The sequence below is a fragment of the Schistocerca cancellata genome, chromosome 3, assembly GCF_023864275.1.
Source record: "Schistocerca cancellata isolate TAMUIC-IGC-003103 chromosome 3, iqSchCanc2.1, whole genome shotgun sequence".
Lineage (NCBI taxonomy): Eukaryota > Metazoa > Arthropoda > Insecta > Orthoptera > Acrididae > Schistocerca > Schistocerca cancellata.
This window is the reverse complement of record NC_064628.1, coordinates 760,708,825-760,724,976: the sequence shown is the minus strand read 5'-3', so window position 1 is coordinate 760,724,976 and position 16,152 is coordinate 760,708,825. Positions and strand designations below refer to the sequence as shown.

Below are 16,152 nucleotides of genomic sequence, written 5' to 3'. Positions count from 1 at the left end.
GCTCATCAGGAAGAGAAACAGTGAGATGTCGTAAATTTCAATAATTCTCTCAGTATAAAGGTCTGAGAGAGGGAGGTTCAGGGTAGAACTGGAATAGAATGCAGTAATGACTCATGCATGAAATACCAACAATTCAGCTTTGCTGTATGATGTCAAACCTCTCGATATCTGTCCAAAAAATGATTCACAATGAAAATTAAATATATAAATACATTAACAACTTTAAAAATTTCAATTACAGTAAATATCCATGTGGCTCTAATTAACTTCATACAAAATATTTGTTACATGACATTGCATATTAGATGCAAAAATACCCATCACTTGTTTTCATGTTTGTTTAAACTGATTGCTTTACACTGTTTGAGTGAGGACATTGTGGGGCGTTTATGTACACCATCTCTCTGCAATTGAATCATTTATTGCTGCCTCTTTAGATCATGGAAGCTATTTTTACTGGATGGTGCAATGAATGAAGACTACCCACAAAACTGAAGTTTACTTCTCAACAGTGCTATTCACATGTGAACATACACCATAAAAATCTTCATTAGTGATTCACCAATTTCACTGAGTTTAACACATCCCTTTTTGCATATTTGACTGCATTCCTCACATTGCAGGATTGATTAACAGGTTTTTGTGTTTGAATTAGTTGCTACTGAGGATAAAACTATTGTTGTTTATCAACTGTTTAGTTTTTACATAGAATGAAACAAAATGTGTCATTGTGTTTTTAGAATTATGTCTTAAAATGTTCATTGTAAGAGTATGTTATGCAGGCATTATTAATAACTGTTGCAATCATTAATTCAATTTAACAAACTGTTTTTGTCGTATCTGTATATTACCTAAAACAGGACCGACTGCTGGCTGAGTTACTGAAAGAACATGAATACTGGGTTATAACATATCACGAACATGATTCATTACTACAAAACAAAGAAGAGGAGGAGTTAAATGAGGAAGAAAGGAAAGCAGCTTGGGAAGAATATGAAAATGAGAAGCAGGGGAAAGTTCCTCCACGTAAGTATATCATGGTTTTATATAGATGGCTACTGAAAGCATATACTTCTGTGTCACACTTGCCTTGACTGTCTGCATTAAAACTGAATACAGAGCTAGGGAAAAGTGAGTGGCTCCCCCCTGCCCCTTTCCAGGAAGTAAAAGAGGCCACAAGCAACCAGGTCGTAGAGTACTGTGTGTATTGCTGCTGTTATTGTTGTCTTTAGTTCATCCCCACAAGAGACTAGTGACTCTTTACGAGTATACGCATAGTGAGTGTCGGCACTCCCAATCCAAGGCAGTACTTCTTCTTTTCCTGTGCTGCAGATTTCCTCTCTGATCATATCTTTTGTCAGACTTATTTTCTAGGGCAGTTTCCATCCTATCTCACTGCTAGGACGCCATTTATGTCTTTTCCCCCTTTGTCCCCTTTTATGTTGTACTATATAATTTGGTTAACTTGTGTTCTGTCTCCACGTCTGGGTTAGATCTCCATATTTTCAGTATTCTTTTTCAGAATGTGTGGGCCATTCAGGGAAGGTGACACAAAACCCAACACGGTAGCCAGTGCAAGTCAAGAGTTACCAGATACCTGTACAGTGGCAGCGCCCCTGACCATTCAGGAAACACACTATCGATGTCCAAGCTGTCACATTCCTGTGCATCCTGAGGAGTAGGTACCTTCCCATTTGCGGGCACACCAGGTGGTCTATGCTCTGGCTGGGTGGCACCCATGGGGAGAGCTCTCATTTGGAGTAGGCAACAAGCTAGCAGCCTGCTTATCCCCCTCAGAGCAAGAACTGAAAGGCGAACGAAGCATGTTCATGCTGGGCGATAACCACTTTGTTTGGTTTCATCACATATGAGAACACTTCATGTCGACTTCCCTGTTTTTTCATTTCTGCAAATGGCAGTGAGCTAGAAGTTGTAGTGTCAAAATTGCATTAAAGTTATACGTTGTGGCTCTGTTGGTAACGCCAAGTGCTGATTACGTCAGCATTTCCCCTCACACGTCTCTGCCCACCACAAAGATCAATTTTGTCATTTAGATTTTTGTTCATTATTATCTGCAACTGTTTTTGAAGAACACCAATATGAAGACATAGCACATGATTTGCTATTTCTGCTCATTGGAAATCTTGTTATTCCATTCTCACCACCACCAATCAGTGCAATCGGACCTATTCTCTGTGCCACCTATACTTGCTTCACACAGACAGAGAAGAGTGGACATAATGAAAGCTCAAAGTAGTGAGAGTCCTTCACACAGTAAAAGTAAAAAAAAGCCTACTAGACGACAAAGTTGACACCACTTCATTAATTCTTGCTGTTTAGAGGGATTAGCATCCAGAGGAGGTCACAATCATTGCTTTGACGCTGCATTGTAAGGCTATATCTCCCCTCCATAATCAGCTGATTTATTTGCCAGCGCTTCAGACATAAAGTCTTCTCAGCGTACATCTGACGAGATATGTGGAGACTTGCTGACACTTCAAGAAAATTCACCATGTGTGCAATCACCTATCAGTGTCAATGGTGGGAACACCACCTTTCACAATCACTGAAGTGTGTTACCCTAGTCAAGGAAAACAAAATCCAGGAACTGAAGGTCATAGATTGCCCCTCAAATATTGAAGCTTGGAAAAATATGCTCATGTATATACAGGTTCAGTGATATCAACTTACGCCACTTATGTGGCCAGATACTTGGCAGTACTTGTGTATACATTGACTTTCAGTAGTCTGAAAGGTGAAATCAATTTTGCATATATAATTCCACTTCATATCATAATTAATTAATTCTTTTATTGTTAGTTTTCTTGAAATAATTTTTAACAGTTGTGGATAACAATTAACAGTTGTAATTGAGCACAGATATATGATGTGATCAAATCCTGAGATTCTACCCAGCTAATTGCTTTTAAATTATTTTGTATTTCACAAATTAGTTAACAATGCTACCTTCATTACATGTGACATGGAGTATTTTGGCACTTCATACAGTGTTGGTAGCCCCATGCGACACCCGAGTGATGTAGGGATGTTTGCTGATGAACTCCATCTGCCACACGCCACCCAAGTAGTTGCTGTTGTTGTGGTCTTCAGTCCTGAGACTGGTTTGATGCAGCTCTCCATGCTACCCTATCCTGTGCAAGTTTCTTCCATCTCCCAGTACGTACTGCAACCTACATCCTTCTGAATCTGCTTAGTGTATACATCTCTTGGTCTCCCTCTACGATTTTTACCCTCCACACCGCCCTCCAATGCTAAATTTGTGATCGCTTGATGCCTCAGAACATGTCCTACCAACCGGTCCCTTCTTCTCGTCAAGTTGTGCCACAAACTCCTCTTCTCCCCAATTCTATTCAATACCTCCTCATTAGTTTTGTGATGATCTACCCATCTAATCTTCAGCATTCTTCTGTAGCACCACATTTCAAAAGCTTCTATTCTCTTCCTATCCAAACTATTTATCGTCCACATTTCACTTCCATACATGGCTACACTCCATACAAATACTTTCAGAAACGACTTCCTGACACTTAAATCTATACTCGATGTTAACAAATTTCTCTTCTTCAGAAACGCTTTCCTTCCCATTGCCGGTCTACATTTTATATCCTCTCTACTTCGACCATCATCAGTTATTTTGCTCCACAAATAGCAAAACTCCTTTACTACTTTAAGTGTCTCATTTCCTAATCTAATTCCCTCAGCATCACCCAACTTAATTCGACTACATTCCATTATACTCGTTTTGCTTTTGTTGATGTTCATCTTATATCCTACTTTCAAGACACTGTCCATTCCGTTCAACTGCTCTTCCAGGTGCTTTGCTGTTTCTGACAGAATTACAATGTCATCGGCAAACCTCAAAATTTTTATCTCTTCTCCATGGATTTTAATACCTACTCCAAATTTTTCTTTTGTTTCCTTTAGTGCTTGCTCAATATAAAGATTGAATAACATTGGGGAGAGGCTACAACCCTGTCTTACTCCCTTCCCAACCACTGCTTCCCTTTCATGCCCCTCGACTCTTATAACTGCCTTCTGGTTTCTGTACAAATTGTAAATAGCCTTTCGCTCCCCGTATTCTACCCGTGCCACCTTTAGAATTTGAAAGAGAGTATTCCAGTCAACATTGTCAAAAGCTTTCTCTAAGTCTACAAATGCTAGAAACGTAGGTTTGCCTTTCCTTAATCTTTCTTCTAAGATAAGTCGTAAGATCAGTATTGCCTCACGTGGTCCAACATTTCTACGGAATCCAAACTGATCTTCCCCAAGGTCGGCTTTACCAGTTTTTCCATTCGTCTGTAAAGAATTCGCGTTAGTATTTTGCTGCTGTGACTTATTAAACTGATAGTTCGGTATTTTTCACATCTGTCAACATCTGATTTCTTTGGGATTGGAATTATTATATTCTTCTTGAAGTCTGAGGGTACTTTGCCTGTCTCATACATCTTGCTCACCAGATGGTAGAGTTTTCTCAGGACTAGCTCTCCCAAGGCTGTCAGTAGTTCTAATGGAATGTTGTCTACTCCGGGGGCCTTGTTTCGACTCAGGTCTTTCAGTGCTCTGTCGAACTCTTCACGCAGTATCGTATCTCCCATTTCATCTTCATCTACATTCTATTCCATTTCTATAATATTGTCCTCAAGTACATCACCCTTGTATATACCCTCTATATACTCCTTCCACCTTTCTGCTTTCCCTTCTTTGGTTAGGACTGGGTTTCCATCTGAGCTCTTGATATTCATACAAGTGGTTCTCTTTTCTCCAAAGGTCTCTTTAATTTTCCTGTAGGCAGTATCTATCTTACCCCTAGTGAGATAAGCCTCTACATCCTTACATTTGTCCTCTAGCCATCCCTGCTTAGCCATTTTGCACTTCCTGTCAATCTCGTTTTTGAGACGTTTGTATTCCTTTTTGCCTGCTTCGTTTACTGCATTTTTATGTTTCCTCCTTTCATCAATTAAATTCAATATTTCTTCTGTTACCCAAGGATTTCTACTAGCCCTCATCTTTTTACCTACTTTATCCTCTGCTGCCTTCACTACTTCATCCCTCAGAGCTACCCATTCTTCTTCTACTGTACTTCTTTCCCCCACTGCTGTCAATTGTTCCCTTATGCTCTCCCTGAAACTCTGTACAACCTCTGGTTTAGTCAGTTTATCCAGGTCCCATCTCCTCAAATTCCCACCTTTTTGCAGTTTCTTCAGTTTTAATCTGCAGTTCATAACCAATAGATTGTGGTCAGAGTCCACATCTGCCCCTGGAAATGTCTTACAATTTAAAACCTGGTTCCTAAGTCTCTGTCTTACCATTATATAATCTATCTGATACCTTTTAGTGTCTCCGGGATTCTTCCATGTATACAACCTTCTTTTATGATTCTTGAACCAAGTGTTAGCTATGATTAAGTAATGCTCTGTGCAAAATTCTAACAGACGGCTTCCTCTTTCATTTCTTAGCCCCAATCCATATTCACCTACTATGTTTCCTTCTCTACCTTTTCCTACACTCGAATTCCAGTCACCCATGACTATTAAATTTCCGTCTCCCTTCACCATCTGAATAATTTCTTTTATCTCATCATACATTTCATCAATTTCTTCATTATCTGCAGAGCTAGTTGGCATATAAACTTGTACTACTGTAGTAGGCGTGGGCTTCGTGTCTATCTTGGCCACAATAATGCTTTCACTATGCTGTTTGTAGTAGCTCACCTGCACTCCTATTTTTTTATTCATTATTAATCCTACTCCTGCATTACCCTTATTTGATTTTGTATTTATAACCCTGTATTCACCTGACCAAAAGTCTTGTTCCTCCTGCCACCAAGCTTCACTAATTCGCACTAGATCTACCTTTAACCTATCCATTTCCCTTTTTAAATTTTCTAACCTACCTGCTCGATTAAGGAATCTGACATTCCACGCTCCGATCCGTAGAACGCCAGTTTTCTTTCTCCTGATAACAACGTCCTCTTGAGTAGTCCCTGCCCGGAGATCCCAATGGGGGACTATTTTACCTCCGGAATATTTTACCCAGGAGGACACCATCATCATTTAACCATACAGTAAAGCTGCATGCCCTTGGGAAAAATTACGGGAAGTAGTACCTTAAACAAATAATAAAATTTGAAACAAACATTTGAACATATACAGGATATCATGTACATTAAATAACGTCTTCCTTTACTATTTGATTATCATAAAAATTATAGTAAAGTTAGTTTCAGACATGCTTGCTCACTTGCAGATGATGAGGGTACAGAAAATTTTGTGCTTCTAATGTTAATGGAAAAAAAAACTCTTCAATGTAATTCAACCAAATTCTGTACTCTCACACACGCATCCCATATAAGTGAATAAACATGTGTGCATTTGCTGAATAATCTAATTCAAATATGAAACATTGCAAGAAGAATCTTTCTTTTTAATTATACAACAAATACTTGAACATAAATTGTGTTACCTTTCCTTCTCATTAATTATTAACCTACTCAAAACATTCATACCATTCCTAGTTTGCTTTTGAAATCTACTTGCCTGTGAATTATATCAGGTAAGTATAGAAATTTTTTGTATCATTATTCTCTTTATTATTGTCCTCATTTTTCTTTCAAAGTTATAGGACCATATGGACTCGATTGTCTTTTTGTTACGATTGAAGCTCAAAGATACCAAATGTATTTAGATTCTACTTTAAGGGACATGTCACATCTTTGATTGTAGTGGGCCACAATCTTCTATTTACTATAACATAATGTTCTATTGATCTTCCAATGACAGTACCATAAGATATTTAGGTAATCCACTTGTTTTACACTGTTATGTAAAATAGTTAATTAATATATGATGCCTAAAAATGTAAGTTCATTTTGGTATAGAACCATAAAATGTCTTTACTGGAAGCAAATTGAATATTGCTTCAAATTAAGTGCACATGGAGTCCACTCATGTTCATTAGGTATGACCAAATAAGAATAAGCTTGACTATCTGTATGATAATTTAATCAGGTTGGAATAATGACAGTATTAAGAAAAGGGCAGTTGCTATTACCATGTAGTGGAGATGCTAAGTTGAAGATCGGCACAATAAAAGGACATCAAACAAAGGTTTCTGCCAAAACACACACACACACACACACACACACACACACACACACACACACACACAAGTGTCTCTCTCTCTCTCTCTCTCTCTCTCTCTCTCTCTCTCTCTCTGTGTGTGTGTGTGTGTGTGTGTGTGTGTGTGTGTGTGTGTGTGTGTGGAGGGGGGGGGGGGGGCGCACACGTACGTGTTGTCTAATACTGATGAAGGCCTGTTCAGCCTAAAGCTTTGTTTGAAAGTCTTTTTGTTGTGCCTATCTGCGATTCAGCATCTCCGCTATATGGTGAGTAACAACTATCCTTTTCATGATATTGTATGATAGTTAAGTTAATCACCCTTAGAAAATTACTCCCAATAGTACAAATTCCCTTTACAAAAAACTCGTACAATTTTTATGTAGAGAACAGTACAGTCTCTTACCGTATCTCCTTGTTTAATAAATCAGTCCAGCAAAATCTCATCATAAAAAGTGAACAAAATCATGTAGCCATAACCTTAATCTAGAAACTCATAAGGCAACTGACGCAGTTGTTAAACTAGAGCAGTAACCTTAATCTAGAAACCTACCTGTGGACTGACATGTTCATTACATTAGAGCATATCTCTCATTGGAGAAGACTTCCTGGGGATGTTTTCTTTCCTCCAGCACTGCCAGTACTAGCATTATCAGTTTTGGTGGTCCCTTTTTTTTTTTTTTTTGAGTCATCAGTCTTTCTGACTGATTCTCAGAATAGCACTTCCAATGTACGTCCTCAATTATTCACTGGATGTATTTCAAATCTCTGTCTACCTCTACAGTTTATGCCCTCTACGTCTCCCTCTAGTACCATGGAAGTCATTCCGTGATATCATAACAGGTGTCCTATTATTCTGTCCCTTCTCCATTTCTGTGTTTTCCACATATTCTTTTCCTCCCCAGTTCTGCACAGAACTTCCTCATTCCTTATCTTATCAGTCCACCTAATTTTCCCCATTCGTCTGTAGCACCACATGTCAAATGCTTTGATTTTTTTTCCCCACAGTCCATGTTTCACTACCATATAATGCTGTGCCCCAAATGCACAGTCTCAAAAATTTCTTCCTCAGATTAAGGCCTATGTTTGGTACTAGTAGATTTCTCTTAGCCAGGAGTGCCCTTTTTGCAGCGCTAGTCTGCTTTTGACGTCTCCTTGCTCCATCCATCATTGGTCATTTTACTGCTTGGGTTGTAGAATTCTTCAACTTCATCTACTTTGTGACCATCAATCCTGTTTCCAGAATGAGATTTTCACTCTGCAGTGGAGTGAAAATCTCATTTTGGAAACATCCCTCAGGCTGTGGCTAAGCCATGTCTTCGCAATATCCTTTCTTTCAGGAGTGCTAATTCTGCAAGGTTCGCAGGAGAGCTTCTGTAAAGTTTGGAAGGTAGGAGGCGAGGTACTGGCGGAAGTAAAGCTGTGAGTACGGGGCGTGAGCCGTGCTTGGGTAGCTCAGTTGGTAGAGCACTTGCCCGCAAAAGGCAAAGGTCCTGAGTTCGAGTCACGGTCCGGCACACAGTTTTAATCTGCCAGGAAGTTTCATCAATCCTGTTGTTAAGTTTCTCTCCGATCTCATTTCTGCTACTTCTCATTACTGTGTCTTTCTTTGATTTACTCTGAATCTATATTCTGCACTGATTACACAGTTCATTTCATTCAACATATCACGTAATTCTTCTTTCTTCTTCACTTTCACTGTGGATAGCAGTGTTATCAGCAAATCTTATTATTGATATCCTTTCACCCTGAATTTTAATTCCACTCGTGAACCTTTTTTTTATTTCCGTTATTGCTTCTTCAATGTACAGATCGAACAGGCGGGGTGAAAGACTACATCCCTGTCTTACACCCTTTTTAATCCAAGCTCTTTGTTCTTGGTCGTCCACTCTCATTATTTTCTCTTGGCTCTTATATATATTTATATTACCCACCTCTCCCTATAGCATACTCCTATTTTCCTCAGAATTTTGAACATTTTGGACCATTTTACATTGTCAAACACTTTTTCCAAGTATTTCTTTTGTTATCTATTGTTTCTTTGCAGTTTCCTTCTTTGTGCTTTGTTTTTCTTTCCAACTTTTGTGATTGCCCATTTTAGAGATGTCCATTTTTTTCACTGTGCTCCCTACTGACCTATTCCTTATTGTTGTATCTATAGCCTTAGAGAACTTCAAGCGTATCTCATCATTCCTCATTACCTCTGTATCCCATTTCTTTGCATATTGATTCTTGTTGACTAATCTGTTAAACTTCAGCCTACTCGCCATCACTACTACATTGTGATCTGAGTCCACATCTGCTCCTGGGTACACCTTACAATCCAGTATCTGGTTTCAGAATCTTTGTCTGACCATGATGTACTCTAACTGAAATCTTCCCATATCACCCACGCTTTTCCAAGTACACCACCTTCTCTTGTGATTCGTGAATAGAGTGTTAAGTATTACTAGCTGAAATTTATCACAGAACTCAATTAGTCTTTCTCCTCTTTCTTTCCTTGTCCCAAGCCCATGTTCTCCTGTAATCTTTTCTTCTACTCCTTCCCTTACAACCGCATTACAGTTCCGCACGACTATTAGATGTTCATTCCCTTTACACACTGTATTACCCTTTCAATACCCCTATATACTTTCTATGTCTCATCATCTTCAGCTTGCAATGTTGGTTCGTGTACCTGAACTGTTGTTGTCAGTGTTGGTTTGCTGTCGATTCTGATAAGAACAACACTGTCACTAAACTGTTTACAGTAACACACTCTCTGCCCTACCTTCATATTCATAATGAATCGTGCTCCCATTTTATCATTTTCTGCTGCTGTTGATATTACCCTATAGTCATCTGACCAGAAATCCTTGTCTTCTTTCCATTTCACTTCACTGACCCTTCTATATCTAGATTGAGCTTTTGCATTTCCCTTTGCAGATTTTCTAGCTTCCCTACCATGTTCTAGCTTCAGAAATTCCAAGCGCTGCCTTGTATAACGTTATCCTTTCATTGGTTATTCAATCTTTTTCTGATGGTCACCTTCCATTTGGCAGTCTCCTCTCAGTAATCCGAATGAGGGATTATTCCAGAATATTTTGCCAATGGAGAGATCATCATGACCATTTTTCAATTACATGTCCTGTGGATACATGTTGTGTGTCTTTAATGCAGTGGTTTCCATTGCCTTCTGCATCCTCATATGATTGATCTTTGCTTATTCTTCTGCCTTCAGGGGAAATGTCCTACCCCAAGAACAAGTGTGAGCTGAACCTCTGTCTGCTCCTCCACCCTCTTTGCCGGGGCATTGGCTGAATGAGGTTTACTTCTTATGCTGGAAGTCTTCGGCCACAAATGCTGATTATTAATCAAAGTTTTAGCGGTGGCGGGTTTCAAACCCGGGACCAGGGATGTTTTGATTATTAATCAAAGACACTCCCCCTTGACCACAGGTCTCCTATATGTGCTAAATTTCAACTAGAAAATTGATACTTCCCTCCCATCTCTCCCCCTTTTTTCTGATAAACTCACCCCCCTCCCCCACCTCACAACCCATTTTTACCTGTTTGTCGGAACTGTACTGACCCTAAGAAAGCATCTGGAGGAGTCTGTACATTGGTTTGCACAGGTGTTGCCAGTGAGTGGATTCTGATCCATTCCACGTTGGAAGCAGTAACAATGCGAGTACAGATGACTCCAGTGATCACCATTTGTAATGATAATTAAGTCAAGACCCTATGCTGTCGACAGGCACTGATATACATCTACGGGGACAGTTGAAAATGTGTGCCCCGACTGGGACTCAAACCCAGGATCTCCTACTTACATAGCAGATGCTCTATCCATCAGAACCACTGAGGGCCCAGAGGATAGTGTGAATGCAGGGATTTATCCCATGCACGCTCCCCGTGAGACCCACATTCCCAACTTAATGTCCACACACTACATTTGTAGTGCCCCTGCCCATACGGTGTGATTTTAATTCCTTTTTTCTGGTCTGTCTGTGTCTTTCTTGTCCTGTGTCATCTCTTGTCATCTCCATTGTTTGTTTTTATTCTTTGAAGGTGTTTCAAGTTGGTGGAAAAAGGGATTCCTCTTATATTCTGTTATAATTTTTGTTCGATGTGGTTAGCATCTTTTTCCTGCAATGTCCTTTTTCTGTTTTACTGTTAGCACTTGAATGAATAGTGAGTGCTTTTTTCACTTTAACACTTTGTCTGTATGGATGGGAATGATGGGGTGCTGTGGAAGCAATGGCCACTGCCATGTGCAGAGTCCCATGGTACACTCACCTGGCCCCACCCATCTATTGACCTCACCTTCTTGTATTATTGTTGTGCAAACCTCTTGGCTAACAGGGATTCTTTACACTGTAACTGTCTTCAGCCTTAATTGGGTTGACAGTGGTCAGATGCCAGTGGAGTTTCCTCACCAAAAGTGAGACCTGGGAGAGCGCTCATCTGCTCTGAGCTACGTACTGGACCAATCCGTATACTTTAACTCTTCCTTAGATTATTTCTTGGCTCTGACATCAATATTGCTCTTAGTGTCTTTATTTTACCATTCCTACATTAAAAAAAGACGAACCATGAAGGAGTTACACAAATTGGTCACAAATTGATTTTCATACAGGTATTGACAGAAAATGCAAAATTGTAAACTTTGGCACCCAGTGAATGAAAGCAGGACACTGCAGTGTAATTTCACCATGTGGCGGGCCAAGGATAGTTTATTGAGCACATGTCGATACCAGGGCATACAGTCATTGCGAATTTCATTTGGAGTACTTAGTTCAGCAATAACTGTACCTTGTAGACAGGTGAATGAACAACATCCATATATGCCAGCATTTGAGAGAGGATGTGCAGTCAGGCTCAAAGAAGCTGGTTGGAGTAATCGCTTGACATTTAGATAGAAGCGATGGTGATATTCAATGAGTTGGAAGGATTGGGTGAATCTTGGCCGAACACAGCATCAAGAAGGCAGCGGATGACCTAGAGAGACAACAGAACTTGAGGACTGAGCAGTCCTGAGCAGTCATCAGAGAGGCATTCCAGGCACCAGATTCATCATCATCATCAATCCAATTTGCAACTGGTGCTTCAGTGACCACAAGGACGATTAATAGGCGGCTCATACAAAGGGGGCTGAGCTCATGGTACCCCTTGTGCCAACTACCATTGACATCTGTACATCAACAAGCCAATTTCAGTGATGTTGGGCACATACGGCCTGGAGTCTCAGTGACTGGAATAGAATTGTCTTCCGTGATGAGTCCCACTTTGAACTGTGTCCTGATGACCAGCAAAGACATGCCTGGTAACACCCTGTACAGCTGTGGTATACCAACCTAACTGTCACCCATCATATGGCTCAACAACCAGCAGCAATTGTCTAGGGGTACCATTTCATTTCATAGCAGGCCTCGTTTGGTTGTCATGTGCAGCATTCTTTCAGCACAGCAGTATGTTAATGTCATTCTACGCCCCATTTTGTTGCTATTCATGACAAGCTGTCCTGGCCTACATTTCAGCAAGATAATGCCCACCCATACACAGTGAGAGTTTCTGCTGCTTGTCTTCGTGCTTGCCAAGTTCTACCTTGGCCTGAATCTCTCTCCAATTGAGAATGTTTGGAGCGTTATGGGCAGGTCCCTCCAACCATCTTGGGATTTTGATGATCTAATGTGCCAGTTGAACAGAATTTGACACAGTACCCCTCAGGAGAACATCTGAGAACTCTAATCAGTGCCAAGTCAAATAACTGCTAGCATAATAGCCAGAGGTGTACCAACACATTAATTTGTGAAGATCTTTCTCTTAAATAAATCATCCCTTTTTTCTAAAACTTTGTTCATCTATTTGTTGTACGTGTACATCACATGTACCGACTTGTGCCCCATTCAGGCAATTCCTTTGTGGTTCGTCGGTGTTGTTGTTTCCCCCCCCCCCCCCCCCCCCACACACACACACACACACACAATTAACATCAGATTAACTAACCTATTGACTGATGGGCTGTTGACTGCAATGTTTAGTCCCTTAATCCCAACCAATCAACCTTTCCAGTTGTGTGTGTAGAACAGTCAGGGCATTTTGCATATCATACACTTTTGTCTTCTGGTTCATGCAGGTCACTTGCAACAGCAGACTTATTGCAGTTCTTCAATAGAAGACTTGTCATATGTTAATTACCTGTTGTGTAGGCATTATGTCTCATGCAAAGTACTGTTCCTGTCTGTGCAGAGTAGAAGCTTCAGTAAGTAGACTATATTTTGTAAGCCCCAGTTTTCTTACATGTACTGTCTTTGCCCACTATATGCAGTGGTCTTTGCCCTTTCTTTAATTTTTCATTCAAAAATGGTTTTGATGTAACATTTCTTGAAAACTCTTCAGCTTAACATCAATGATATTCTCTGGTGTGGGATGTCCTTTCAATTTTTAGTTTCTTTTTCATTAGCTTGAAAGTTTCAGTATTTATTATTTACACATTGTAGCAGGTATTTTTTTTTTCTGCAGTGTAGCAGTGATTTTAGATTTTTGCTCAGTAACAACAGAATTTTTAAAAAATGAAACAAAATGATATGAAATGTTTGTGTTGCATTATTGGCCTGGAGATCCCATTGATTTGTTCAGCCACATAGTGCATAGGCAGTCAGCCATGCTGAACACTTAACTATGGAGGGTGACTTTTAGCAAATGATTTCCTTCTACTTGAAATACTCATTTCCCAGTGATGCTACTTTCAGCTCTTATTCTATTTTGGTATTTATAATTCAATACACAGTGGCAAAACTACAAACACAACCCTCAGTTTCCTCTATGACATAATATTGTCACATAGAGGAAGGTGAAAGTAGACGAATGATGAACACTAACTTCACTTAACGAAGGTTTATTCAGCACTTGCACATACCAGAGTGCGGAGCGAACTGCCTCCGACCAGTACACATACAGTATATATACAGCTACAGAACATTCTAGTACAATGATTCTTGCCATTTGTGGATACTTCTAGAAGGTACTCAAACTGAATATAGAAATTAAAATTTTACAGTTCAGGGGAGTTCTGAACTCACGACCGTCCAAGCAACAGTCTGGTATCATAACCACTACACTATGGCGACTGCGCTACTCTGCTTCTTCTGCGACAATATATGTAAATAAACTCCCTCCTACACAGGAAATTTCCTCATTATTTTATTTGACAGCTGCACAAATTGCAGTATTTCGCACTGACAGTATCAATTTGACTTTGCACACTTACCGAGGTATAAAATTAGTTATATTACTTAAAATTTTATCATTGTGACTGATCTGTACATTGTAATATATGAAATGTCTCCTATCTGGAAATAAATGTTGTTTTTTCCATGTTCAGCGGCATTTGTCTTCATGAACCAAAACATGGGAATGCACCAGGGACCTGTGGGACAGCTTCAAATACCAACTCAACTGTTACGTGATATGCTACGGAGAGAGGTTAGTAAGCATCATATTTAGAATTGAATAAGTGTGTTGTGTCTGTGGATCTGCAGTAAAAGTACCTTATTACTTAACTGTTTCTCAACTGAACACATGGAATTCAAATCAGATAGTTACACCATATTTTCTAACTATTCAGACGACACCAAAGTGCTCAGTCATTTAGGAAGAGGCAAGTGATGGGTGCCAATATTGGAAACAAGTTATCCAGAATTTCAGTCAGTACGTAATATGCCCTACTTAAATTGAAAGAAGCAGTCAGGTGTAGTATACAGAACTTAAGTTCTGCAAGGTCAGTAAACTTTATTAAGTGGTAAAAATGTGGGCTTTTAATAAGGGCAGGTATATAAAAGAGAAGTACTGTTGCGCAGTAGAAAAATATGCTGGGTGAATGTAAAGATTTTCAAAGTTTCCTTGGTCAGCACCTAGCCAAGCCAAGACAGGCTTGAGCACAATGCCCCAATGACATATAGAAAGGAAAGCCAGTTCTGAAAATAATATGGCACAAAACCCCAAACCTTTGACATACATTGTTTGAGAGCGAGATGTCTGAATCACTAATTTAGTCATATTACTTCACTGTGAAGGTAACACAATGTCATTCTGGCAGCACAGGAGGGTGCTATAACAACACATACATATTACACAAGAACGCCTTTCGGCCCCTTGACATTGCAGGAAGCGCCAGTGAGGTGTGGTGAAGATAACTGACAGACCCGGATAACAAGGTCACATTCGATCGTACTCGCCAAGACATAATGTTATTACCTCTGACAGATGGCTGTAAATACTCAGGCTCCCAAGCCATTCTGAATTCCAGTTGCAGTGAGCCAGCTTCAAGGCAAGGCTTGTGATGTGCTGACTACAATTTGCTGGATGGCTACCACCTTCGAGACTGCCGCCAGCCTGGTCTGCTGTGCTTAGCCACTTTGAGCTGCCAACCTTTCTTCCTCTGATGTAAAAACTTGGTGTCTTCTACCACCAGCTCACTGGGAGCCAAATTGGTCATATTTGACACACTTTCAAACTGTCACTGTACTGGGGAAGTGCACTAACTGCTGCTGCTGCCCCCCCGGATCCGCATCCATGCGTGGGCACTGGTGTCACGGACTTCGTCTGGTGGGGAGGCTGTGACGTAACTCTTCATTACCATCACCTCTGTCTCGTGCCGATTTTCTCGAAGTTCACTGGGCACCCCCTTTGATGTCCACAAGTGTGTTGTAGTGAAAAAGCGTCCTTGAGCTGTTGGGCGTCACCACTGGAGAAGCAGCACCTTCCATCACCCAGGCCTCCTATCCTGCATGGCACCGCTCCTGCTGCACATGAGCGCATTCCACTCCTGTGAGCTGCATCTCCCGACATTCTCACTGCTGCGACGCGGAAGACAATTCCATCATAAAACCAAAACTAATAAATTTATAATTCACTAATGCTGTCTCATCAGTGCCCAGGGTCCCTGACAGGCCCTCGCTGGCCTTACCACCATGCTCCACGCTTCACCATCCATTATCCATAAGGGTTGCAACCCACCAATTCTATGAATTCAT

General features: G+C 40.3%; 1 protein-coding gene across 2 annotated transcripts in view; it reads left to right on the top strand.

Annotated features, from left to right (window-relative positions):
• Positions 1 to 16,152, top strand: part of LOC126175787 (transcriptional regulator ATRX homolog) — a 483,984-nt gene that overhangs the window by 398,931 nt on the left and 68,901 nt on the right. For both annotated transcript variants that reach the window (XM_049922765.1, XM_049922764.1), the window contains 2 exons: positions 861 to 1,026; positions 14,502 to 14,602. In XM_049922765.1, coding sequence (XP_049778722.1) covers positions 861 to 1,026; positions 14,502 to 14,602 — 267 coding nt within the window. The remainder of the gene's footprint in view (positions 1 to 860; positions 1,027 to 14,501; positions 14,603 to 16,152) is intronic.